The following is a 24,904-nucleotide window of genomic DNA, read 5'->3' on the forward strand; positions in this document are numbered from 1 at the left end:
ATCCATGGATATACCATGGAACTATCATCCAGATAATGCTTGATTGGCCGTAGGCTTATTCCAACAGCGGCCCGTCTTCAGCGCCACGGCAACGTTCCCATGCCGTGTGTGGAACACCCCCAACTCCCGCATGGCGGGCCCCCGACCCGCCATCGCTCCTTCCCAAAGTGTGGTTGGTACGTGGGCTTGTTTTGTAAGGAAGGTGCGAGGGACTGTTGCTTCCTACTTTGGATGAGCTTAGGAATTAATTCTATAATCCGAGGGACCCTGAGCGTTGTCGTGGTCTTGGGCATAAGTATACGTCTCAGGTAGATCTACGGCCTCTCTGCTCACAGATGGAAACCCTAATCCGCCCCCGAAACTCGGGTCCCTAAGCATGAACCAGCCACATCCAATAGAACGACAGCAACAAGACCCTACAGGGCATCATAGCCTGTCAGCCTCTCACTCAGATCACTCGCAAGCTCCTTGGACGCACTCGGCGGCCGATCCTCCTCCGCCCTCCCCCACTCACTCTCCTCAGCCCCAAGCACAATCTCAAGCGTCCACCCCTCAGTAAAAAACTCATGCCCAATCCAACTCTTACTATAATCCTCTCCATTCAATCTTACACTCTGAACAAACACCTCCCCCCTCTCCTTCCCATCTGGATCAAACTCCCTAACCCTCACACTCGCCGTCCTATTACTCACCAGACTCGTAATATTAACCTCCTCAAAGAACGGCGCGGAAATCAAATAGACGTTTTGTCCAGGGACCGGAAAAAGACCCAGCATACTGAATACCGTGAATGCGCCCATTGCGCCGCTGTCGTCGTTCCCTGGGAGGCCGGAGGTGCTTGTGTTGAAGCGCGAGGGGATATAGCTATGTGCTCGGCGAGCTGAGAGACCTGGGCGGCCCGCGTAGTGATATTGGTAGACTGTTAGGAAGACGGGCTCGTTGCCTAGGTCTGCGAGGCCGGAGTCGTGGAAGAAGTTGAGGCGCGAGATGAAGGCGGCGTCGCCGCCTAGGGTGCTTATTAAGGTGGACATGTCGTGAGGGACGTAGCTTGCGGGCTATATGTTAGTAGGTAGTTCGGGGTCGATATGGGTTGTATGGTTGGAGTAGGACTTACAACTGATACTCCCAAACGCTCGACTCGAATGTCTCAGAGGGATTACTTGTAAGCGAACACCAAGACGCCAACGCACTGCACGCAATCGGATCCTGATACCCCCATGTCCCATTGAGGTACTTCGGCTGGAAGAACCCCACAAACCCTGTATCAGTCTCATTAATAAGCGAGACCTGGTCCTCTTTATATAGATTCTTCCAGTTTCCCGAACGCCCAAGGTACGTCTCGTACCCTTCCTCCCCCAAAGCCCGTCCAAGAACCCCAACACAGTAATCATTATAAGCATACTCCACCGTCCGTGAGATACTCCTCGAATTCGTCCCAAAGCCCAAGTAATCAAAGTCCAGGTACGGGATATACCCGAGCTTCTTCCAACTCTGGAGCCCGCCGCGCCCTTCATAAGACCATTCTAATGGTTCGTTCTCGGCGTCGTTGACCATCGCCTTGTATGCTAGCGACCAGTCTATACCGGTTAGATTCTTGACATATGCGTCTGCCAGCACGACGTCCGCGTTTGACCCGCCTTGCGTCCAGCCTTTGCATAGACTCATTCGGCAGTCAGGGAGCCAGCCTTCGTGCTTGTATGTGTCGAGGAGGCTGCTGACCATTCGGGATTGAGTCTCTGGGTCGATGATGGTCAAGAGGGGGTGTTGGACGCGGAAGGAGTCCCATATACTGCCCAATAGTTAGAAAAAAAAGATATGAAGGTAGAGGGCAAGAGCTCACCAATAGAACGAATCAAAATACGGCTCATCGCTCTCCCACAGCGGATTCTCCCCCGTCATATCCTGCGGATCAAGCATATTGCGATATATACCGCTCCAGAAACTGCGCAGTAGTTCTTCGTCAACACCACCGGATTTCACAGAAATGGGACTCAGTTTCTCCCTCCATGCATCTTGTGCCTCGCTGACAAGCCGATCAAAGTCTTCCAAAGGGCTCGGGATCTCCCTCTCTGCATTCTTGCATGCTTGTTCATTGCTGATGTAACTCATCCCGACTCTTGCAGTGACTGTCAGTCTCTCCCCTAACTCCGGTGTCTTAAATCGCATGAACCCGCCAGCTTGAAGGTAGAAAAGGTTGAATCCCCTCGTAACATAGAGATCCTGCACTTCTGTCCCACCGCGATCATTAACCCAAACACCGCTATCACGGATATCAGCGCCAAAAAGGTCAACGCAGGTATAAGACCTATACGACCCAGCCCCAAACGAAGGGAGGAATGTCCCGTTCGCGGTAATCCGACCCTTATCAGCATCAATAGAGATAGATGCATTCTGCCGACTATCCCATAGATCGGTGAGATCAAGTAGGACAAGTGGACTCCGTTCTGAATCTGAGGTGGAAGAAGGGAATGTAAACCGGAACAAAGCCGCTCGATCCGAAACAGTCATGGCTGCGTGTATTCCCTCGCCTACCCTATCTTCACCCCCATCCCCATCTCCAACAAGATCCAACCCAAAATACCCAACCCTAGCATCAACACTCCCATTCACATAATGTCTTCCCCTCTTATCCTTGGGGAAAACACAACTATTCACATCATATTGATCGCGACAAACCTGCGGGAAGAGCGGGAAATTGCCTAGGGATGGATTTCCGCCCGTTCCGGAATCATGCAACGCCGAAAAGCCCGTTACGCGACTTCCGTCTGTTGCGAAGCCCGCGGTGTTTTGCCCGTCGACGTCTGCTACGGCTTTGGCGAGGCTGTAGGGGCGGGATGCACCGGCGAAGACGTTTCCGCCGTTTGTGCTGCCGATTAGGGGGGAGATGTAGCTTAAGATGTCTGTGGTTGTGGTGCTTTCTATGGGGTCGACGGCGAGGGATGGCTGGAGGACTGTTATCAGGGTGAGAAGTGAGGGTAGCATGGTGAATTGAAGAGAGATAGAGGGGAAGTCGTGGTGAGACAAAGGAAAGGCCTGCTTTAAGGTGGTACAATGCGAGGGGGAAGGATCGACGAGATCAGCATTCCAGGGCTTGCATATCTGCGGGGTTGGTAGCATTCATTACCGATATAAATAAAGTATTCTCCGCTAGGTTGATCTAAGCATTCTCCAAGAGAATCAAATCAACTACAAACTTGTCATCCGACAATTGATACCCCCAGATACCACCCACGTTCCCATCTGGTAGATCCACCTCCATACTGGGCTCCGATGTAAACTCGCGCTCGGCAAGATAATTTTCACGGTGCTCGATAGAATTAGTCGAAGGTCCTCTTTGGTCGTATTCAAGCACCACGTCGACAAGTGTATGCGTCTTGGCCTCGCCAGTCCTCTTACTCCTGGTGAAGAACTATGCGAGTCGAGTGTCAGCGTAAAGTCATTATCTGGTGTCGGGCTGGACGCAATTGGTCACAACCAGCTGTACAAGACCGCCGCCTACCGTCCGCACATCGACGTTCTCAATTTCTTCATCGACGTCAAAGGTCGCCGGTCTCGAAGCTGGAGTGCCAGATAGACCGCCAATCTCGACTGAAAACCCAAATTGGTATGTTGCTTCCAATCCCGCGATGCTGTTCTGATCTGATGAGCTATAATATGCTGTTATAGAAATAATAGTATCTGTTTCCTCAGACTTGCGTCGTATCGTTCCAGTAGGACTTCGAAGAACACGAGTAAAGTCGCATGCGCGATTGAACACCCAAACGAGGGTAGACTATATGCGATGCCATGTCAGTTACAGCTGGAAGAAGGTGAAGTGTACTCACAAGCTGCTTGACATAATTTGCTTGCAACCTCAAAACAAAATGCCTTTTCTCTAGCGGCGGCATCTCGTTTGGCCAGGAAACAGTTCGCAAAGAGGTCGTAATCGAGATGCGAATAACCCGCCCCATGCATGCTTCGTATGTAGAAGATTCACTACTCTTTGATAACCACATCGCAATTCCAGTAATTGCCTCCCCTTCCTGGAGATTCATAACAGCCCCCTCAGATATCCACTGCTCAACGATTGACGGACCTGATCCATAGTACTCAAACCAAAGACCAGAAACTTCGCCAGCGTTCCGTGAACGCCGTTGATCGCCAGTAGGAAATCCTATGCGTCTTACGGACTGCAAAGCTGCAGATGTAAAGTTCCTCCAGCAAGCACGAGCTGCTTCGTCAATTCAATATGAGCCCGTTGAAGCGGCTAGACGAGCAGCGATGCACGCGGGGCTGGTAGCATTCTTATCGCAAAAAACCCTTGTACAGCTGATCGCGTACTATCCTCACATTGAAGACCAAGGGACATGTATAAGCAAAGCTCAACCTGGCACCATGTCAATGGAAGGTCTGACTGGGTGCTCGAGCACGCAATTGTTCTACTGGGCACTCACCTCAAATAAAGCGATAAACCCAGTAACCTGCTTCCCCGTAGGTACCAAGAACGTCTCAACATCACTCTTCCTTTCTTCCTGGGACGGGCCTGTTGAAGCGGAAACTGAGGATCGATCAGGGCGATGCTCTGATATCTTGCAGTACGACATCACATCCCATCCGTGCGCGATCTCGTTTCCACGATTGGTGTGCATCTAACAGAACATAAAACATCAAATTTAATATCATGAGGGCCAAATGAGAAGCGGAAGTTTACCTCGTAAAGTAGAACTAGCCCCGTCTCCTGAGATTTCTCGACAGTGACGCTTGTGATAAGTTCCCCGCCCGGTCCGTCAATGAAAGAAGAAATCTCGGCTGCGCCTTCCAGACCATAGTGAATGTGAGTGTATAAAATGTGATTCCACTAATTGGGTTGGATATTATGTCCATGTGAGTTGTTATCCTTGTGAGCTTTGGTACTCGCGCGCCCTTGAGACCGCTCCAATCCAGGTTCAATATTGTGCTGAAATCATGCAGCGAGGAGGTTGGTCTTTCAGGGATAAACGTGGCCGTTGTCTTTGGGTAATTTGGTGTCCAAATAGGCCGAGTGGATAGCTGGTCAACATTCGGCGACGCTGGGATGCTATGTTCTACTACCCCTAGAGAGATCATTTTGAAGGCCTACTGCGTCAGCCAAGAACTGTTGAGATATGTGAGTTCGATGTGATATCACTTACATCAAAGCTAGCAAGGATCCGAATTGTTTGCGTAGCCTGTCTGAAATTCAGTTTTCCGAATGCTATATGAGGCTGCCCTGTGCCTTTGTAGCCCACCCACCCATTGAGGCAGAGGGCCATTATAGCCAGGCTGAGAATCCAGGAGTATTCTCAATGCTGCTATCCCATTGACGCGAGCCGCAAGTTCCAGGCGCCGCAATCAACGTTCAAAAGATATTAGGGGTGGCCGCCTTTCTCGATAACTTCCTCTTTTCTCGAAGTTTAGTCTGTATGATCCTCACAATCTACCTGTATTTTCATCGACGATCCAAAGTCAACACAAAGTACGCTCCTCAACGCCAGTACCACCTTCCGCCAACCACGCCAGACCCCGAGCAAGGCTGTTCCTTCGCAGACAACCTTGGCCTTTTTAGCGCCCTGGTCTCGCAGAGACCAAACTCTACAGATCAGGGCGTATCAACTCTCTGGGATACTTTACTCAGCAGCTACTGGCCGTCGACAGCAAATGAGGGTTTCAGAATCTTGACAGAGTAAGAGTACCACTCGACGATAGCCAACCTCTCCTTGGTATAATGAAGACCGTCATTCAAGCCAAACGGCAAGGCGAATCTATGTCAATTCGACTTTAGAGGAGGAGCAAATCCTTTCTCTTGAGATTCGGTTCCCCTCTCATGATACACCGGGAGAATGGAGCTCTGCAAGCGAGGTGTTGAAACGATACTACGGGAACAACGTCGATGGCTCAACCCGGATTTTCGCGGCTACTGCTATTGATTGGAAGGTCAGGTTCTGGAAGTACGATTGTCCAGAGTTGCTTGCACTATCTGGGACGCTTGACCTACTTTCGACAGCCGGTCAGCAAGAAACTATACGAATGCTGGAGTATATATGGACCCAGGACTGACAATGGACTGCGGATGCTCCTGCCATGTCTCGAAACGTGGGGAACTAAGATATGGTACTTCAACAATCGATAGGGCGTCGACAAATCAAGCACCATAAACCTTCTGAATCTTCCCATCCAGAGCCTCCTTAATAAACTCCTCAAAGCCGCGGCCCTTAACGCCCGGGTACAAATCATCAAAAATCAAATACCCCAAGTACCTAGCATTCTCAACCGTATTATCCCCACGCACACCCCATGAGTTGAAATACTCGTACGTTGCGCGCTCCTGGTTAAGACCAGCGTTTGACGCCCTAAGCTCATTGACCTTAGCGTTGATATCAGCATCGGGGACCTGAAGAGTACAATTAGCCTTATACCATCTCAAAGCCTTCTTTATAGACAGACCTTGGTAACAGCAACCTCCTCCTCCGTAACCCTCTCAACAATCCCCGCAATCTCATTCTGCGTCCACGTCTCTGTCGCCGCAAGAACCCTCTGATTAATCGTCCGCTCATCACCAATTATCTTCGCAACATACAGCCCAATATCCCTCAAATCCGTCATTGCAGACGGGTTATCCCCATCCCCAAAAATAGAGTAAGTACTCTGCGGCGCCATAAGCGCGTAATCCAGCTTCCCCGATGGAACCGGCGGTAAAGAGATCTGATACCACCAACCCACATCAATAGCCGTGTAAGGGAGTCTCAGGCGCTGGACATGGTCCAGAATTTCCTCTTTCTGCATTCACCTCGTTAACACCTCTCCTTTCTCTACTCTTACGAAGGAAACGAAGAAAAGACATACAGCATCCCTCAACCCCATAACTCCCCTAGCCGCAACAGTCGCCCAGAAACAAGGCACGTATCGAGCAACCCGCGCATCCTTCGCCGCATTGACGAGAACAATCTCATCAGACAGAGACTGGTAGTGGATTGTTGAGATTACGACGTCGGTCCCTTTTAGATTACCCACGAGGACATTGTGGGATATTTCGTTGAGGTCGACGGGGAGGACCTTCACCCCGCGGGATTTGAGATCTTGTACGCCGCGCTTGGGAAGGGATGGAGGGCGGATGAGGGCTGTTATTTCCTGTCGTCATTTAGTTCATAGTGCTTCCTAGCATATGAGCCAGGTGGGTAGGTAGCTAGGTATACGTACGAAATTATCCTCTGCATTCAGCAGCCCGTTCACAACGGATCGGCCGGTTTCGCCTGTCGCACCGATGATTGCGATCTTCATGGTACGGGTAGTTTACCTATCGAGATACTTTCGGGACCTTAGAGTCCGATGCGATTGTTGGGGGATTTATTCATGGTACCAGCCGCCGACGTGGCAGGGCAGGGCCGACGTGGACGTGGATCTGCGCGGGGACCCTCGGCTAAGACTGTGAGCTGGAGCCATGGAGAAGGTGGGGTGTTTGATATACGCCATTACAATAGAAGTTTGATAAATCTTCTTTGATTCAATAAAAGACCAGGTTTATAATACTGCTTTACCTTGATTTTGGGTCATGTATCAAACGTTGAATGTTGGGTCGTGGAATTAGTAAGGCGCTTTAGTGGAATTACATTTGATTCACGATGGACAGTTAAACTTCAACACACTCAAACGACATTGCATCAGCCGGATCCCCACCAATATATCTCTGCCTCATTGGAAACGGGCACAAGTCTCTTGCCGCACCACCACTCCCCCTCGTCGCACGAAGCGTATCAGGCTTAACACCCATCTCAACCCACTCCATCAACTGTTCAAGAGCATCATTCGGAACCGGTCCCGGCCCACCAAAGCAATGATTAACCCCCGGGGCCTCGAAAACGCGAAAGAAGTCACCCGCGTTGCTGTCCAGTTCCAGGACTCGCTTGTGGTACTCGACCAGGCCGCCGGGGGGGATGACCTCGTCTGCGAGGCCCTGCCAGGTAATCATTTTCCCGCCTCGGGCTTTGAAGGCGGACATGTCTGGGTTATTTGCTGCGAGGAGGGACGCGTATTCGGTCTTGGAGGCTGTGAGGAATGAGAAGAATTCGGCTTCGGAGATCTGGGAGAGGGAGAAAGAGGGGTCTTTGGCGACGAGGTAGGAGATCCAGTTTCCGAAGAGGGACGCGCCGTTGCTGGTGTGGCAGGTGCTGGTGCTGTTGTTGCGAGCTGGGCATTCGGTCGGGATGTAGTATGAGCTGAGTGGTGCGTCTTTGTTTATCCCGTAGTAACCGCCAGCTTCTTCGGGGTTCCTGGACAGAGATCCGGACCATGCTGCTTGCACGACCTTCGCGGCAGAGGGGGACAGGGAGTGCTGAGTTCCGTTGCAGGTGTAGTGTTTCCCGACCAGGTCGAACGCGGTGACATTGCAGAGGTGAGGCAGGCTGATCATGCCGTCTTGCACGCCGTCTAGTCCATCGCAGGCCTCGACGGCGGCGCTAACAAAGGCATCGATCTCACAGGGGGACGGGTAAATCTGATTGTCGTTCATCACCTGAGTTGGCCAGTAGCCTGCAGGGATAAAGGTCTCGAGGTTTATTGCTGGGGCGACGGCCAAAACACCGTCAAAGGCGTCAGGGAACTGTTGCGCCATGGCGAAGCCCTGCCTTCCGCCGCCAGAGCAGCCGCTAAAGTAAGAGTACTCGGGGGCTCTGTTGTAGTATGACTCGGTGACTTGCTTTCCGATCTCGGCCATATCGTTCGTTGCCTTGGTTGCGTAATCCTGGAGCAGGAACCAGTTGACATTGTCCTTGCTGCTTAGGGCCCACGATAAATCCGTTGCAATGGTGGTCACGGCTCCGGGGTCCCCGGGGACGCCGCCATCCGTCGAGGCTGACGCAAAGCCCTGCGCAACTGCATAGGCAAGATAAATAGGTCCGAATCCCGTGCTGTAGCCGCCGCCACCGAGGCCCTGGAATCGGCCATTCCAGTCGTCGTGAAGTGGGAGCCATATTTGGGTCGCGATGGTGTCGTTCCAGCCGGCGTGGGTATGGGTGACGGTTACGTTGCAGAAGCTAATCGTGTACTTGCCTCCGTTGTTTGAGCCAGGGCCAATGCTGACAGTCGTGTAGTTGTGGGCTTCATTGGCTTGGAGGTCAAGAATGGTCGCCCCCAGCACGTCGGGCTTGCTGATGGAGGAAGGGGAGCATTTCAGGGCAGATGTTGACGCGATGAGCAATGCGCCGAGGGACAACAATGAAGATGGTGATAAATACATTGTAAAATGGAGGCAGTAGCATGCACATTCCCACGAGAAAAGACAAACTGCTGAACTACTTATACCTACCTATACCTAGATTAGGCTCTGGGCCCACATGGCTCGTGCATACGCGGAAACGGGACACCGGATCAGCAGTGGCAATCATATTACGACAACCCTGAAAACGATCTTTTTGAGATGATTCCATGTTGTCGTATGCACAAGCCATCTTTTTTCTTGAAATATCTATTCAGGGGTACCAAAGCATCTTCCCATCTCCACCAACACGCTCGCATCGAGACTATCCGCGTATAATCGCCAGCAGTCAGCACGCCCGCCCTATGCCATGTCTCCATCTATCCCAACGCAGCCACGATTGCCAAGACTTTTTAGTCAGGCTTGTTCGCTACTTCAAGATCCATAGCGGAGCACGCACAATCATCCGAGGCAATCGGAGCCAGCTGAAACACGGCGATGCTCGCTCTAGTTCGCGAGGCAGTGTTTGATTTTGCCTTTTATCCCTGATACATTCGTAGCTCCTACTTAGTCTTGTGTGGTAGTTGAGTTTGCCAATGCGAAAAATCCAGCTCTTTGGTGCTACCTCCTATCATGATTACATACTTACTCCATGGATTGATCACGACACTCCGTCTGGCATGCAGTGCCACCTTTGAAGACAAGTTCGACCGCGAATAACAAATGGCGTCTGAGCAGATCGCCCTCATCACCCATGACTGAGCAATCAGGGTGAGGTAACTTCGGAATATTCTGTAGAAGCTGAATCTTGAGCTGGTCTGTCAAGACCTCCCCATCTCGCTGAGATATGTAAAGTGCGATATGGGAGACTGGAGACAGTCAGTCATCTTTCTTCAACTATACGCTATTTGAAAACCTGTAATTGACTGGGTTTTTGAATAATGATACAAGTATACATTTCTTCCCCCATAAGTCTAGTCCATGCGCAAGGGGCGGTACAGCAGCGACCCCAGATCTTGACCGTGTCAATGTCATCCATGTAGGTTCGAATAGCTATGTGTAAGCGGAACACCCCCCTCCAGATCCCCAGTACTCCGCAGCAACTTGCTAGGATACCAAACAAAGAAAACAACCATGACAACAACCATCGGCACAGAATCAAAGATGTAGAGCGTCCACTCATGCTTCAACGGATAACCCTCATTCCCAAGGACATACTCCGCGACGCGAAAAACCGAGCGGATCATAATCAGCGCGCTGACTGTATACAGCATGTACAGGGACTTCCGCCACGGAATCCCAGGCTGCACAGATGCAGGCGTCGGCGAGCGGCGGATGCGCTTCTCAAAGATAATAGCCGTAAGCCAGAAGATGGAGAAGGATACAAGCTGGATAGCTAGCCCGCCGACAACAGCAACCTTGGACCACATGTCGTACCCCAAGACAGAAAGCGCGGAGGAATTCCCTTGGACGACGAAGGAGAGAACGTCGCCCCATACGAAGGTCTTTGTTAATCGCGACACCCTGATCACGGATAGGTGCTCCCCTGCTACGCAGCGGATTATGCGGCCTAGGGTCATGTAGATTGAGGCGGCGAAAAGGGTCGGGCTCAGCAGGATAAAGATGTTGGAGACTATGTATGGGCCCATTGTTGTTGTGTTGTCGTGTGCCACGGCTCGACCTATGTATCCGATGACTTGAACTGCTTTGTATCAGCTTTAGGTCATCTTGGGGAGTTTCTTTCTGGTTGTTGCACACGTACAGAGGCCGCCTATCGTGAAGGCGATGCAGAACCATGTCCTCGTCTTGAACAACTTCCACGAGTGAAGCACAGTCAAAGCCAAGAAAAGAAGCATAAATATAACAGCCGCGGCAATCGAAGGAGTATAGTTCCAGAATTTGTAAGAGCGCGAGATTAACTGCATTGTGTCAAAGAAAGGATGGTGAAGCACCAGATGTCAAAAAAGAAGAACAAGAATGTCAAAAGAGCGTCGGTGAAATATTTTCAGAATTGAACTAAGGCTGAGACTTTTATAATTATAAAACAGGTGTCAAAACTTCTGTTTATAGAATAATATACCCTGGAAAACTGTTATCACCAACCCTGGTTCCATTGTCCGATTGTTGGATCCACCTGAATCCATCGCCCGTAAAATATGAGATCGACACCCGAATACGCGTATAGATTAGATTGCCCGACCCCTTTGCATAGCCACATCTGCTATCTTTCTGGTTCTCACACAACTAGGAAGTTTCAGAGGAAATATTAGGTAAGTCACAGCTGTCTTCTTCATCAGCCGTATTCAAAAATTGTGTCACTTCTGCTAGCGTAGAATTCAAAAAACGCGCAAGTTCAAACAACCAACTTTTTGGAAAATGCTTAGAAAACTATATTTTAAAGGTTCCTATAGGTTCTTTATATAGTTAATAGCTTGTATACTTAACTTTAAGCTATAAATATAAGGATAAGGTAGGTAAAAAAGCCTTTAAAAATAGAGATTTTCTTTAGATAATTTTACCAAAAGATTGCCAAGAAACACTAAAATGCCAAGAAATTTCAAGCAATATATTAAAGTACCAACCTTTAATAACTTTATATATTCTTAATATTAGGTATTAATATTAAGTATATAGTATAATAGTAGGTACCGTCAGAAGCGAGCAAGCCAACGACAGCCAATGGTTACACTACGCCGCCAGGCTACGTGTGACAGGAAGAATGACGGGCCGACTAAAGGACGCTAGACCAGAATGGGGATAGCATCATATCAATATCTCGTTATTGATATGACCGACAAAGCAGTCATACTCCAACGCTTTGACGAGTATGATGACCAGCCAAGCGGTCATCTCGGATCGCTATGACGGGTATGATGGGAGAGATATTTCACCCGAGGATGAAATATCCAGGCAAGGTATAAAAGGACGCTCACTACCCACCTGTATTTACATTCTGTCTCTCGTGCCTTATCTTCAGTTTACAGTAACATAGTCAGATCGCCAGTACGAACCAAGTTACTATTGCATCTTCTACTTCGCTCCTCTCTCTCTTGATATCAGAATACCTAAGGTCCGACTCGACGCTTAGCAGGACGACCCTGACCTTATCTGACAGGTACATGCTTTTAAATATCTAGTTTAAATAAGATCTAAAGCATGTTTGCTAACTATATTAGGTTTTTTTGAACTTGCGCGTTTTTGAATTCTACGCTAGCAGAAGTGACACAATTTTTGAATACGGCTGATCTGGGTGGCTGTGGTCTGAGATAGGTGTCAACTTAATCTTAGCCATTTAATTCCGAAATAATCAGTCTTACCAGACACCAACCTCCGTCTCCGCGTACACCGACAAGGAAACAAAAATACCTGTACGCTTGCATATACCAGAAGCTCTCATGTATCTGATAGGAATCTCGGTTTGCCCTCCTTCTCTTCGGAGTTCAGATCGATTGGAATTTTCTCTTTCCTCACCAATCACTAATCTATCCAAGGTCTATTCAATGTTTATAACTACCTCTTACCCCTGAGATTGACTATAGCCTCCCCTGGGTATCTATGACTCTACAAGTGCAAGTCTCAGATAAGGCTAGAGGAGTCGGGCTTAGGGTTTCAAAGTATCCTTGAGGTATTTCGAGATGGACAACATGACTGGAGTAACTAGAACTGTATTAGGATCATTCACAATCTGGCTTTGTCGATTGCTCGATGGGAGCAAGACTTCACGAAGAACGAGACTATATGAACTGGTAAAGAATGCCATCTTTTAGTTGTATCTATCATGCTCGTTAAGCTCGTCCAGTTTGACTGGACTAGCCTGCTGGCTTCTCATGCTCGTCAGGCACAGGCCCAGGCTATCCCGACATGTCGACATGTTGTCCTGTCATACTCATCATGCTAATTCGGCTTTATGAGCATGTAGAATTATTCTAGATATACTCCGACAAGTGTCCGTCTACAGGTTCGTTTATCACGCTTGTCGAATCCTACAATGGCAGTTCCCGTGAGTAGGTAGCTTTATGTAGCGTAGCGGGCATTCCACTTGAGCCCCAAAGCACAGATGACATTAGAATGTCCTAATGTGATATTGAGGACGGTAATCTCAGCCAGTAGGTAAGTGGAGGCACTCATATAAGTGGTAGGTAGGTGATGGGGAAAAGAGAGGAAGAATGTTAGTTGTTTTGGAGCGTTGAAGCTGTGTTGGACGTGATCAGAATTCTATTCTCTAGGTACACCAGTGGAAACCGAGTAGCATGGATCCAATCCAAATCAAAGATGTAAACCTCACATATATACACCTCACCCTTCAACCACCAATTCCAATCTCAATTCCAATTCCACTCCAACCTACCGAATCCACGCCTCAGGCCCACTCGGTAGCTGTCCCTCCATCTCCTCAAACCGTCTGAGATCCATCTCCTTCTCCAGCAGGGGAATAACATAGGGGTCAAAAGTCTTCCAGTACGGGTTGTTAAGGTGGTAAGACTGGCTCGCTTCATTCAGGTACCGCTCGACGATGCAAAAGTCCTGCGGGTCGTGCACGGATTGCATGACGTGCCAGGAGAGTGTCTCTTTGTCGTTGCTGTAGACGGCCGAGGCTTCTTGGAGCTTGGCTTTGAGTTTTGTGATGCTTTCCTGGTCGGGTTTGGCCCGCATGTCTGGTTAGAAGATGGAGGGTTAGCTGGTGGGAGCTTGGAGAGGTAGGTAACGGGAGGAGGGATGGGTGCTGGGATTGGAACTGGATGGGAGACGTACGGACGACGATTGTGTAGACCATCTTGGATGTGAGGAGTGTATTATTGACCGGAAGATTCGAGGTCAATTGGATGTTGTAGGTAGTTTGAGGACAAGTAGCTGCCGAGCGAAGACGGCCGGGGAGCTGTTGACAGCCCCTCCGGGGGTGCAGGATAGTCCGATCCGATGGGGGGGTAGCTCGAGGTGCCCCTCACCGACTACTAGATACGTCTACGACTTTGTGGACCGCCCTATAATATATTTGGGGAGATTTGTTCAATTCAAAAAGTAGTCTGATTTAGGACAGTGGTATAGCTCTATCGCTTTAAGATCGCGATCCTTCGAAGGTCGGTGTTTACTCCAAAAATAGTGCAGATCCTGTAACTACGTCATTTATGTGCTCCGGGTCTGCATGGGCTGCCGTATTCATCAAATATGCTGCTCACGTGATTATTCTCTACTATCGAATTTTCCACTAGACCAAAAAGGGTCAACCCTTATTAGCAAGGGCTTCTATTCTGGTTGACATCTACAGAGTATTCGTCCTGTCAAGTTGCAGGTGATAGTCATAACATGTTCAATGCCGATCTCAAACAAGATCTCATGTTCTGAATGCAGTTGCTCAAACAGTCTTGCTGGTCTTCTCCGAAACCTCCATCCAAAACGCCCGAACCGGCCTCAAGAACGCCTCCTCTGCCCAGATGAACTGCTCCAAGACCTTGTGCAAATCAGACCAGGAGCAGTGATCTGCTGTAGAACTCCTCATCTGTATCATGCGCAGATACCCTGAGCGAACCGGTCCTGGTGGAGCAAATGCGCCTCCGATATAGAGCAACCAGGTAACCAACGCGGGATCGGGATCTTCGGACCCAGTCAGGGTCAGAGTATCTTGTTGGAGTATCGTTCGGAGCTGGGTAAGGAGTTGAGTTGATATATGTGCCTATAGAGGAAGCCAAGTCAGAGCAAAGTCCGTGAGTTCAGGAGAAATTGTACGTACCGGAACAACCAACCCACACCAAACCTTACAGCAGAGCATAACAGAGCACAGATAAGCCGCTAATCTCACGCACTCTTGTAATGGTGATAATTGACTTGTCAGTCCAAGTTCAACGAGTCTAGACTGAAGGCTTCCGGTATGGTTATTGACACTCAACATTAACAGCACGTTTGCTCTCATCTCAGGCGGTTTGGGGATGTCCCGGATGCATTTTAGGGCGTGAAGATCTTCCAGTATCTCGCGGAACCTTTCATCAGGGTTCAGGCTTTCGAGTCCTACTGGGAGACGATGGAAATCTGGAACGAATGGGTCGCGGACCCAAAGGAGTTCGGAGAAGGTTGTGTGCGTCACTATGCGGGTTGACCCGGAGAGGATGGAGGCGTTGAGGTCTTGCCTGGAATTAGTTGAGTTGGTTAGTTTGGTAACATCAATGGGTAAGTGGGTATATGTACTAACCAGAATATAGCCCTCTTAATCCCAGGAGTAAGATAAACACTCCTCTCCCGGCATATGTTCAGAAGTTGGTTCACAGCGCCCATGTGTAGTTCAACCTGATCTTTCAATCCGAGGCAAGCCTGCATAAACAAACAATTAGTTATGTATCAATAGAACAACGAGTCGTATTAACATACCACAACACCCACAACCAACAAAATAGCCCCAATCGTCGCCTCTGAAGCAGCGCTATCGACACAGTCCATCCTCTCACGGATATACGTGATTGCTTGACCTTGGTACCGGAGGCACTCGCTATCGAGGCCAAGAGTCGTCTTGATACCACCTCTGGGCTTTTTGTTGCAATCGCCATTAACTGCAAACGCCAGTGTCAACATAACAGCATTTGCAAGGGCCGGATCATCAAATCCGCTTCGGAAGACAGAGTGGAAGCTCTGGAAGGCTAGAGCGTCGGCTAGACTGAAGACTGGCTCGGGGGCTTGGCGGGCTCGATCTGAGCACTCGGTTAATATGGCTTAAGGTAAGGATAGGTAGAAAAGGAACAATATCTTACGATCGCCAAGTAAAACCTGCAGCCTAGATGAGTCCATCGCGAGCGTTTGGAAGGGGTCGAGGGCACTGCCCAGTATCTGACAAGGTATCGGTAGTGAGTGTGGAGCCTCGACTACACTGGTATCTTCGTCGGTATACAGATGTGATATTGTTGTTATGGCAAAGTTGTTCCCCGAGAGTTGCTGGCGTCTCCGCTTCTTCTCCAACGCTTTCTTCACTGCGTGGGAGCGGGCCTGCCGTCTTAATGCCCTGTCTTTTGTGGTACCATCTTTACCGGTGGCTTGTATTGAGACGAATTGGAAGTCTCCAGCCATTTGGATAAGATAGCGATCGAAATATGCAGGTAGTATCGGAGACTTGCTCTCTGAGTCAAGTGAAGTCTGCCAGGCTAAGTTAGGGCTGACCGGGCAAGTGAACAGTGGCGCCATCGGCGACTTTGCTTAGAAATCAGCGTCAGCAACAAAACCATGCGAAGAGCACTAGTCTGTATATGTTTAAGCTTATCTGGACTATCTAAATCGGGAAGAATCTCGTTTCCCGTTTAGGAAGTATCTCTATACTCTCGATTCCGAGCCGTATATATGGATTTGTCGACGATTCAACAACGATTGTCATGGATTTCTCATCACGGTGTAAATCCACGTTGAGAAAGGGCTATATAAAGCGGACACCCAGTCGCCCAAGCTAAAAGAATATCCATAGGCATAAGAACCTTTTCAATTCTTATATTGTCTCTTCTTCGTCTAATATCGAAATAACCACCAAAATGCCCTCCAAAATAACCACCGAAACCGCCCTCTTCACGCCCCTAAAGCTGGGCTCCATAACCCTAAACCACCGCACCGCAATGGCCCCCCTAACGCGCCTCCGCGCAACACCCACTCGAATCCCTAGTGCCCTAATGAAAGAATACTATACCCAACGCGCCTCTGTCCCAGGAACGCTCCTCATAACAGAAGGAACACTGGTCTCGCACGCTGCAAGCGGTGGATTCCCCTGCGCACCCGGAATCTGGCGCGATGACCAGGTTGCCGCGTGGAAGGAGATTACGGATGAGGTTCATAAAAAGGAATGTTTTATCTATATCCAGCTCTTTGCGATGGGTCGTGCTGCAAGGAGTGATGTTGCGGCCGCTGACGGGGTGGATGTCATTGCGCCCAGCGCGATTCCAATTTCTGAGGATGAGAGGCCTGGGGCGCCGGTTCCACACGCTATGAGCGTGACCGAGATCAAGCGGTTCATTGAGGACTTTGTGGCAGCGAGCAAGAATGCCATTGCCGCAGGCTTCGACGGCGTCGAGATCCATGGGGCCAATGGGTACTTGCTTGATCAGTTCTTGCAGGACACCAGTAACCACCGTGATGACGAGTACGGCGGGAGTATTGAGAATCGGTCGAGGCTGCTCCATGAGGTTCTTACTCAAGTCACCGATGCCATTGGGTCTGAGCGTGTTGGGCTCCGACTAAGTCCCTGGTCGAGGTTCCAGGGGATGCGCATGGCCGATCCCATCCCGCAATTCGTCGATATCATCAGCAAAGCCAATGCTCTTAATTTGGCCTTCCTGCATCTCGTTGAACCACGCGTTTCGGGTCCTGAAGAGGCTAGGGGGCGGAGTGCTGCTGTTGCTGCGGTCGAAAGTCTAGACTTTGCGTACAAGCTTTGGAAGAATACCCTTCTTGTCGCGGGCGGATTCAACCTTGAGCGCGCGAAGAAGCTTATTGACGAGGAGTATCCTGATAAGGACATCGTTGTTGTCTTTGGACGGCACTTTATTTCGAATCCGGATCTTGTCTTTAGGTTAAAGGAGGGGTTGCCGCTGGCCAAGTATGATCGGGAGACGTTCTATGTCCCGGGAGAGGCTAGGGGGTATGCGGATTATCCGTTTTGTAGGGAGTTTGAGGAGAGTGTTGCTGCTTAGCCGGTTCACAAGATGTGTTTGGAGAGCTTGGCAGAGATCAAATGGTTAGACATTGCGTTCGATAAATTGGTCATTGAATGAAAGTCATTGTTTCAGATTATTGATTCTGTGTCGGCGACCAGCTGTTGCAGTGCTTGGTTGAGATTGGCAAGGTCAACAGCACCAGGAATAGACAGTGAGAAATGCATACAGGTTTTGCGGAGACTATCACGCTGGAACTGAGTGGTTAGCAGAATATCGCCGGCATTAAGTGTCGCAAACCCAGGAACGGATTGATCAATATCCTCAGGAGAGACTTGATCCAACATTGAGCAGGAAGGTGCTTCAACGACGACACCAGCTGACATGACGGTAGCCAGTTCGGTAAGCCTCGCTTACGTCGTATAGAATCACCCTTGTCTAGGCTTACGCCGTGCCGCTGGATGCAGTGCTTGACCTAAACAACCCACGTTCCGATCCTCGGTCCAAAATACTCCCCCTCTCCCAACTTCAGTCTCGTACAAGCATCTGCCTCGCACCCCTTATCCGGGCTATTGCCAATCCAATCAACACTAGCCCCGTGATAGCTGACAGCAAAGAATATAACCACAGCGGCAATCGCAATACCAGACGAGAATGCCGCGGAGAGAACATAGTTGTACTTGGACCAGAAACCCAAATATCTCTTCCTCAGGTAAGACCAGGAGATCCAACCAGGTATCACGGCGGGCCACATGTAGCCTAAGTTGTAGGGAGACCATGTGTGACCACCGCTAAGGATAACAACGGGGTGGATCTTGGTGAGAAAGTGTGTTTTTGGTAGCCGGCGGGTAGCGTAGTAGTGGATCACTGGGAACAGAAGGCCGGCTGGGAAGGCGGCAAGCAAGGCTGTGTATTGGGCACCAGCACCGAATACGCGGCGGGCACCGAGAGATCCGAAAAGGACCGCTGCTGTAAAGTAGGACTGCAGGTTTGGGCAGGTGAATTTGTCTTTCTGGTCCGGGGAGCACATGTCCGGGATGCGAGTGATTTGAAAGTTCATTACACCGGTGCAGACCAGAGCCGATACAATTGCTGCGACTGTGTTAGTCTTCAAAAGATCTAATGCAGAGCCTGTATGACTTACTTGCGACTACCTGACACCAGAATGTCTGGCGCGGAGGGACCTTGAGGTAGTGGCCAAGCTTGAGATCACTGGCGAAACTGAGAGCATGTGCGACAGTCACATAACCGAAACCCTTGAAGAAGTTCATCTGGCATAAGAGTTAGTAGATATGCGCGTAGTCAGAAGAGCAGGAAGACAAACCGCCAAGGCGTTCCCGGGCTGCCACGCGCCTCCAATAAACTCTGCCAAAACGTTGTATTCCACTTCGATGCCAGTTGTGGCGTAGATAATTCCAGTCGGAATGGTGAAGATTACAGCAAGCGCGATACCGAAAAACACCACACCGACATTAGTATTTGTCGGCCAGCCTGCTACGGCAGCAACTCCCAACCCGATAGCAATAACCTGTATCGTAAGTTAAGTGCATAACGGCAATAGATTCTTGAACCAGGACTTACATTAAGAATCAGGTACCACCACTCTGGTGCCTCACGATACTTCCTCATAAGCTGGCTGTGGATGTCTTCAAAGTCATTGCGATGGCCATCCCTTCTCAAAGCGTTGTACAGAGACCTGAAGCCCAATGCTATATCCTTACGATGATAAAGTATAGCATACGAGACGACAGCACTGTAGACGGCGAAGAAGAAGATGCTAATGGGCGGTTAGCTCCAGGAATCTAACACGGGAGGTAGTAAGTCTTACTAATAAGTGATAGACGAAGCGGCGATGTATACCGGGCTGTAAGCCAGATACTTCTCCACGTCAAGGAGACCCTTGTCATTCAAGATCGCGGAGACGTCGTACTGCGACCCGTTGTTGGTAAACATGGTGTTGGTGTTAATTGGGAGGTATCCCGTGTAGTAAGTGTTGGTCCAGTACGTCGCCGCAATGATTATTGCACCGAACAATACACCAACAAACATATTGAACGTAACGTGGAAGGGAACAATTAGCGGGTCGACATTATGGACGACAACGTTCCAGTCAAACGTGGGAAGAGGGTTGAAGCCAAGGCCCGTCTGCAGACCGGTAATGGCAGTCAGTGTGAAATTGCTAGGCGCAATCCAGGCAAGCCAGTTGAACAGCGAGAGGGCGGAGACGATAAAATCAGGGAACCAGAACCAGACGAACATGGACGCGAAGGCGAGGAGGAAGAACCTGTATCGCGACATATTGTACAGTCTCTTGAATGGTCCTGGTACAGCGTCACTCTCATCTACATGGGATTAGAAGTCTGTTATATGATCAAGGAGTGTAGACAAACCAACCTTCATGAAGGGACTGGTTCAGTGCTACCGTGACGAGTGAACGAGGCCAAATGCAGAATGATGGATAGACCAAGAATCGCCTCGCTAATCCAGCAAGCCCGTAACCCATCAAATTCATGGAGAGCTGCCGGTCATCAGTCTCTAGCTATAAAAGAGCGTGACAATTCTGTAGTCTTACCGAAACACAGACCTGAAACCCAAAAGAGCTAGCGAATGGCATGTTAAAGTATCTCTCCATCCACGTCGTGAAGATGATATACCGAGAGTGCGGCAGAGCAGACGCAACGTTCGCCATGATGGATATCAACATATGTTCCTTCTGATTGAACCTGCCCGGGTTGAGCTTGAAGGTGGAACCAAACATGGTAAATTCGCCGACGGGCAGCCACTTCTCCCAAGCTCTGCCCAGCGGAAACGAGAGAAGTTGCACAACAGCACCTTCAATGCGGATGGCAGGTTGGCGAACGGAAAAGAGCTGGTTGACGAAGCTCAGCAGCACAACGAAGAACAGACCAATGGTCCAAGCCCGAATTGTGCCAGCCGGAGTCGACTCATTGTCTTTATTGCTCACTACAGCGCGGACTTCGGCGTATGGTGAGTTCTCCGTCAGGAGCGAGATCTCGACTTTCATGTCTGAAATCAGCTCTGCGTGCACATCCGGGTTTTGTAACAGCTCGGAGTTTCTGATGAACGACTCCAAGCGGACTATGGAGTCCCGATTGAAGTTTGGATCATGCTGGTGAAAATCAAGGATGTGTTTAACGCGCTGTGAACAGTTGAATAAGCTTGAACTTTGTTGGATTCGCGCAGAAACTTACACCGACAGCATCTTCCAGGCTGAGAGATTTGCTGTACTCCTCAGCCTCGAGGTAGTCCTGCACGCTACAGCCAAGAAGCTTTGCCTTCTCTTGTAGCTGATCGTCGGCATGTTCGCGTTTAGCATCGATTGCATCCTCTGAAGGGACCACATTTACGGCGTGGGATTTTTCATCGACAACCGCCATCTTGCTCGCAGCTCAGATGAATCTGTTGTCGAAAACCTGAGGAGCTGGGAATCTCTGAGTATTTATACCCATTCTTTGCAGAATTGTAGAGGAAGGTCCAGCCCTGTTATCAAGGCGTGCTTGCTGGAGCAAATCACGTCGCTATCACGTCGCTCGACCGAACCTCTTGGCTGCATACATAGTCTATTCAGCAGATAGTCTAAAGTTGACCATGGCTGCAGACTTGTATGATGGTATCTAGAAAGCGAGATAAGAGGCAACAATATCAGACTTGAACTCCAATCCCATCGCACCATCCTCAAAGAGTCAATTTCTCTTATCGAAACCAAATTGAATGGAATATGTATACCATTAAAATTTCCTGGTGGTGCCACTTGCGAATTGCTATGCATCTTGTTAATCCGATTGCGGATTTAGTTGTCCCCAAATCGTGATCTAGCAAAGCGTTGTTTGTGGAGACTATGGAGACCGCCATCTGTTACTGGCGGATCATAGAAACTGGAGATAACGCAAGATATGCCGAGAATCGCGAGTCTCGAGTGGGACACCCGTTTCGAGGTTTCGTCCCCTTTGACGACCAGTACAAATAGGAACGCATTTAGGTGTCAATTGAATTGGAATTCTTTTGTCGCTGGCATTCTCCGCGCCGTCAAAGAATCCGGGCCAATCCCGGAACACATCATGAATATGATCGTCGCTCTTTTCACAACCTATTGAGTGTATATGCTGTGCGACTAGGAACGATTTCCATGGGGCGATCGCGTGTTCCGGATGTTGTCGACTTGTGTAACAGTCCCTTCAATGGTCCTTCCCAGCGGACAAGCCTCGTCGGCGGTGACGCTATCAGACCTTCCTTACGTGCCATCGATAGAACCGTCATCCTCAGCCGCAATATCCCAGGGAGCATGAATGGCGGTATTCCAAACAGCGTTGTTGAGGCCTATGGCTCGCAACATAGACGCGAAGACGTCGAAAATTGCAGGTAAAGAATGGGTGGCGGTCCTCCAAAAAGTCCATCAGGAACTTCGGCTGCTTCCTGATGCGTGAAGCCTTGGAAGAGTATCTCTGTCTAGCGGGGGTAAAGGAAGAGGGAGAGGGAGAAGATGTTGTTTGTTGAAACGTTCGTGCTCCTATTTCCCGCTGGCGTCATGTGATGGGTATCAGCCAGCTCCCGTCACCTAGAACACATCCCAGAAGCAATGGGTTGGGACGGATTCGGGGATGGGTGATGCGTGTCGGGGCGCGAATAGACGGGTGCGTCGGTGCAAGAAACGTTGAAGTTCGAAAGGATGAGAGTGATTTCGGACTCTGAGGAAACGAAAAGTTTATTTAACCAAAGCAGATGGGTATAATTATTAAATCAACTAGCTAATAATGCTATCCCTCCCAATTACCTATCATAACACTGAAGTCTAATCGCATCAGTCATTCATAACATCCATATCATCGCACCATTTTAGTATAACAATGCAAACACCCCCCTTCTAAATCAATCAACAAATAAAGTGACAGAAGCAGATCAAAGAAGAACACCCTTATTCTGCCTCTTATCAACATTATAGTTCCGCCAGACCCCAATCGCCGGAACACCAAGGATAAGCAAACAGGTCGCCGCAATAGAGCCATACATCTGGCTGCGTCCCCAAGCGTAGTTGATTGCATCACGAGCGGGTGTGCCGACGGCGTAGTTAGCCTGCTGCCCGAGGTACCCGCTCATACTTATATTGAAGGCCTGGGGCTTCAGGTCCTCGGGGAGTCTGCTCTCTAGCGTATCGACAAAGGTGTTGTTGTAGATTGCTGCACCGACGGCTTGACCAATTGCTCCGCCCAGCGAAGAGAAGAGACCGAGGAGCGCGAGCATCATGGGGACACCTTCGCGGTCTGCGGAGGCCATAACCGCCATGTCCTCGCCGATAACGAGGGTGCCGCCGCCGAAGGCGATGAAGATTTGGCACATGACGATGTACCCGATGCCGTGGTCCTCGCCACGAAAGTGAATCATAAGCCCGGCGCCCAGGATAAGAAGGGGCAGGCCGAAGAAGAGACACGCGTACTTGAAGTGCTTGCTCCACCGGATGTAGAGGCCGAAGAGGACGCCCCAGAAGCAGGAGCCGATGTTGTAGATCTGAAGCATGTATCCTGCGTTGGAGACGGAGAGGTCGTAGACGACCGCGCAGAAGTTGTAGAAGTAGAGGTCCCAGCAGTAGAAGGAGAAGAAGGCGAGGGCGGACATGCAGCAGGCGCCGAGGACGGTGCGTTGCTTGAGCAGTTCGTACTTGATGAATTGGACGCGGGCGCCCCATTTCTCCCAGATGCCGAAAACGATCAGGACGCAGAAGCCTACGACGACCATGGCGATGAACGTGGCGGAGGAGTAACCGGTGCGGCCGGCGGTGACGAGACTGAAGGGGAGGAGGAGGATGACCCAGCCGGCCATGAGGAGGAAGGCGCCGATGATGTCGAATTCGTGCATGTAGTGGTAGATAGATTGCATGGTTGTGCGACCACTGCCTTCGCGGTGGTACAGACCCATTCTCTCGGCCTTCTTCTGGTAGTACTTGAAGATGATGGCGAGCGGCAGGAAAGCGACAGTGTTGACGATCGCGAAGGTGCCGTAACCCCAGCGCCAGGTAGCGATATTGATGAACGACTCACCGGCCAGAGGACCGGTAAAGGCCGTGCAAATAAAGGGGGTTTGTGAAAAGGCAAATGTAAAGGCTCGGTTCTTCATGCCAGAGGTATCGGCCATGAAGACATCCATGATGAGGAAGAGCTCAGTGTAACCAATGTAGAAGAGGACGTATCCAGCGGCGTAGGAGTCGGGGTTATTACACGCAGCGACGATGATCAAACCGACAACGTAAACTCCAAGGAAGACGAGGAACCCTTCGGCACGACCCCAGAGGTTGAGAATTTTGGCAAGGGGAAGCTTCAAGACACCACCGATGATGCTGTACAGGATGTTCGCAGTCGCGACTTGAGGAGCATTCTCGAAATTGGCGTAGGCGTTGTTGATCACGGTACCGCTGACGGAGGACTGGAGAGCAAGTAGGAAGAAGCACACCCAGATCCTACAATTGTTAGTTTGCGGCGAACATTTGAAAGGCTGTTCTCTTACCAAGCGTAGGTCGCGTAGACGGCCTTCTTGCTCCAAACGAGGGTCGTGGCCTCGGCCTTTTGCACACCGAGATGGGCATCCTTTGTGACCTGGTCTGGATTCTGCTCGATCTCCTTCTCGTTGCGGGCGAAAAGATCGAGATCAGACGAGTCGCTGTCTGGGATGACGCGCTCCTGGACTCCCTTGGGCTCGGCGGGGACGGACTCGGCAGGGGCCCGGTCGCGGTGAATGATCTTATCCAAAAAGGCCATGCTGAAGGGGCCGCCGCGCGACGAAGGAGGTGCAGCGGATAACAAGGGATGGAAAAGAGACACAAGAGAAAAGAAAAGAACAGAGCAGCGGTCGCGGGAGACCTAGCCAGCTATATAGGCAGGGGGCATTGGGGCGAGACTGGGGAGGATGTAACAGCAGAATTTCTTTTTCGGCCAGTTCCCTCAGTTCCCTCAGTTCTAGTGCGGAGGACCGTTGCTGGTGGCAGCCAATGGCATTGTCCCGCGATCTGATAAGCCGCGCAATTGATCAGATAAGTGCTCTCAACCCACTCCTTTCTCTGCTTTATTGGACATCTGACTCTCGATCTTTTCTC

At 50.1% G+C, this 24,904-nt stretch overlaps 11 protein-coding genes across 11 annotated transcripts; 1 reads left to right on the forward strand and 10 right to left on the reverse strand.

Moving 5' to 3' along the window:
* Positions 1 to 55: 55 nt before the first annotated feature.
* Positions 56 to 3,259, reverse strand: BDV14DRAFT_206747 (GH92 family glycosyl hydrolase; the record flags this gene model as incomplete). Its single annotated transcript, XM_073774975.1, has 5 exons — positions 56 to 222; positions 449 to 1,047; positions 1,115 to 1,789; positions 1,841 to 2,900; positions 3,226 to 3,259. 5 exons carry the CDS (start codon positions 3,257 to 3,259, stop codon positions 56 to 58), a joined length of 2,535 nt encoding a protein of 844 aa, XP_073631046.1.
* Positions 3,260 to 6,139: 2,880 nt separating this feature from the next.
* On the reverse strand, positions 6,140 to 7,275 carry BDV14DRAFT_197316 (uncharacterized protein; the record flags this gene model as incomplete). Its single annotated transcript, XM_073772644.1, has 4 exons — positions 6,140 to 6,388; positions 6,442 to 6,774; positions 6,841 to 7,125; positions 7,195 to 7,275. 4 exons carry the CDS (start codon positions 7,273 to 7,275, stop codon positions 6,140 to 6,142), a joined length of 948 nt encoding a protein of 315 aa, XP_073631047.1.
* A 296-nt stretch (positions 7,276 to 7,571) lies between these two features.
* On the reverse strand, positions 7,572 to 9,249 carry BDV14DRAFT_206750 (Tannase/feruloyl esterase). The gene has a single exon (XM_073774976.1). The coding sequence runs from the start codon at positions 9,227 to 9,229 to the stop codon at positions 7,625 to 7,627; it is 1,605 nt and encodes a 534-aa protein (XP_073631048.1). The 5' UTR covers positions 9,230 to 9,249; the 3' UTR covers positions 7,572 to 7,624.
* Positions 9,250 to 10,218: 969 nt separating this feature from the next.
* BDV14DRAFT_206752 (RTA1 domain-containing protein) lies at positions 10,219 to 11,112 on the reverse strand (the record flags this gene model as incomplete). Its single annotated transcript, XM_073774977.1, has 2 exons — positions 10,219 to 10,889; positions 10,950 to 11,112. The coding sequence occupies 2 exons, from the start codon at positions 11,110 to 11,112 to the stop codon at positions 10,219 to 10,221; spliced, it is 834 nt and encodes a 277-aa protein (XP_073631049.1).
* Positions 11,113 to 13,531: 2,419 nt separating this feature from the next.
* Positions 13,532 to 13,961, reverse strand: BDV14DRAFT_197319 (putative quinol monooxygenase; the record flags this gene model as incomplete). Its single annotated transcript, XM_073772645.1, has 2 exons — positions 13,532 to 13,842; positions 13,940 to 13,961. The coding sequence occupies 2 exons, from the start codon at positions 13,959 to 13,961 to the stop codon at positions 13,532 to 13,534; spliced, it is 333 nt and encodes a 110-aa protein (XP_073631050.1).
* Positions 13,962 to 14,392: 431 nt separating this feature from the next.
* BDV14DRAFT_168252 (uncharacterized protein) lies at positions 14,393 to 16,304 on the reverse strand. Its single transcript, XM_073767817.1, has 5 exons — positions 15,925 to 16,304; positions 15,548 to 15,864; positions 15,372 to 15,490; positions 14,916 to 15,309; positions 14,393 to 14,858 (listed from the first exon to the last, which is right to left on the reverse strand). The coding sequence occupies exons 1-5, from the start codon at positions 16,235 to 16,237 to the stop codon at positions 14,541 to 14,543; spliced, it is 1,461 nt and encodes a 486-aa protein (XP_073631051.1). The 5' UTR covers positions 16,238 to 16,304; the 3' UTR covers positions 14,393 to 14,540.
* Positions 16,305 to 16,689: 385 nt separating this feature from the next.
* On the forward strand, positions 16,690 to 17,917 carry BDV14DRAFT_206754 (alkene reductase; the record flags this gene model as incomplete). The annotated part of the gene is made up of 1 exon (XM_073774978.1): positions 16,690 to 17,917. The coding sequence occupies one exon, from the start codon at positions 16,690 to 16,692 to the stop codon at positions 17,839 to 17,841; it is 1,152 nt and encodes a 383-aa protein (XP_073631052.1). The 3' UTR covers positions 17,842 to 17,917.
* Positions 17,918 to 17,924: 7 nt separating this feature from the next.
* Positions 17,925 to 18,245, reverse strand: BDV14DRAFT_168256 (uncharacterized protein; the record flags this gene model as incomplete). Its single annotated transcript, XM_073767818.1, has 1 exon — positions 17,925 to 18,245. A coding segment is annotated over exon 1 (250 nt), but the record flags the coding sequence as incomplete, so codon positions are not given.
* BDV14DRAFT_206760 (OPT oligopeptide transporter protein-domain-containing protein) lies at positions 17,925 to 21,248 on the reverse strand. The gene is made up of 8 exons (XM_073774979.1): positions 21,015 to 21,248; positions 20,375 to 20,962; positions 20,197 to 20,320; positions 19,631 to 20,144; positions 19,384 to 19,579; positions 19,127 to 19,330; positions 18,947 to 19,073; positions 17,925 to 18,894 (listed from the first exon to the last, which is right to left on the reverse strand). The coding sequence occupies exons 1-8, from the start codon at positions 21,198 to 21,200 to the stop codon at positions 18,278 to 18,280; spliced, it is 2,556 nt and encodes an 851-aa protein (XP_073631054.1). The 5' UTR covers positions 21,201 to 21,248; the 3' UTR covers positions 17,925 to 18,277.
* Position 21,249: 1 nt separating this feature from the next.
* Positions 21,250 to 21,511, reverse strand: BDV14DRAFT_168260 (uncharacterized protein). Its single transcript, XM_073767819.1, has one exon. The coding sequence runs from the start codon at positions 21,494 to 21,496 to the stop codon at positions 21,263 to 21,265; it is 234 nt and encodes a 77-aa protein (XP_073631055.1). The 5' UTR covers positions 21,497 to 21,511; the 3' UTR covers positions 21,250 to 21,262.
* Positions 21,512 to 22,506: 995 nt separating this feature from the next.
* sit2 (putative siderochrome-iron transporter) lies at positions 22,507 to 24,671 on the reverse strand. The gene is made up of 2 exons (XM_073777649.1): positions 24,319 to 24,671; positions 22,507 to 24,271 (listed from the first exon to the last, which is right to left on the reverse strand). Exons 1-2 carry the CDS (start codon positions 24,567 to 24,569, stop codon positions 22,720 to 22,722), a joined length of 1,803 nt encoding a protein of 600 aa, XP_073631056.1. The 5' UTR covers positions 24,570 to 24,671; the 3' UTR covers positions 22,507 to 22,719.
* Between the last annotated feature and the right edge of the window lie 233 nt (positions 24,672 to 24,904).

The sequence above is a fragment of the Aspergillus stella-maris genome (genome assembly GCF_047715825.1).
Source record: "Aspergillus stella-maris strain CBS 113639 unplaced genomic scaffold BDV14scaffold_10, whole genome shotgun sequence".
Classification (NCBI taxonomy): Eukaryota; Fungi; Ascomycota; class Eurotiomycetes; order Eurotiales; family Aspergillaceae; genus Aspergillus; species Aspergillus stella-maris.

Excerpts from the sequence above, each read along its gene's own strand:
- BDV14DRAFT_206750 (XM_073774976.1), bottom strand. The coding sequence starts at position 9,229 with ATGTATTTATCACCATCTTCATTGTTGTCCCTCGGCGCATTGCTCATC.
- BDV14DRAFT_168252 (XM_073767817.1), bottom strand. The coding sequence starts at position 16,237 with ATGGCTGGAGACTTCCAATTCGTCTCAATACAAGCCACCGGTAAAGAT. Across the intron at positions 15,310-15,371 it reads ATTAAGAGGGCTATATTCTG|GCAAGACCTCAACGCCTCCA; the intron begins GTTAGTACATAT and ends AACTAATTCCAG. Across the intron at positions 14,859-14,915 it reads GGTGTGGGTTGGTTGTTCCG|GCACATATATCAACTCAACT; the intron begins GTACGTACAATT and ends CTTCCTCTATAG.
- BDV14DRAFT_206760 (XM_073774979.1), bottom strand. The coding sequence starts at position 21,200 with ATGGCGGTTGTCGATGAAAAATCCCACGCCGTAAATGTGGTCCCTTCA. Across the intron at positions 20,963-21,014 it reads GCCTGGAAGATGCTGTCGGT|CGCGTTAAACACATCCTTGA; the intron begins GTAAGTTTCTGC and ends AACTGTTCACAG. Across the intron at positions 20,321-20,374 it reads GGTTTCAGGTCTGTGTTTCG|CTCTCCATGAATTTGATGGG; the intron begins GTAAGACTACAG and ends GATGACCGGCAG.
- BDV14DRAFT_168260 (XM_073767819.1), bottom strand. The coding sequence starts at position 21,496 with ATGGTGCGATGGGATTGGAGTTCAAGTCTGATATTGTTGCCTCTTATC.
- sit2 (XM_073777649.1), bottom strand. The coding sequence starts at position 24,569 with ATGGCCTTTTTGGATAAGATCATTCACCGCGACCGGGCCCCTGCCGAG. Across the intron at positions 24,272-24,318 it reads GTCTACGCGACCTACGCTTG|GATCTGGGTGTGCTTCTTCC; the intron begins GTAAGAGAACAG and ends TAACAATTGTAG.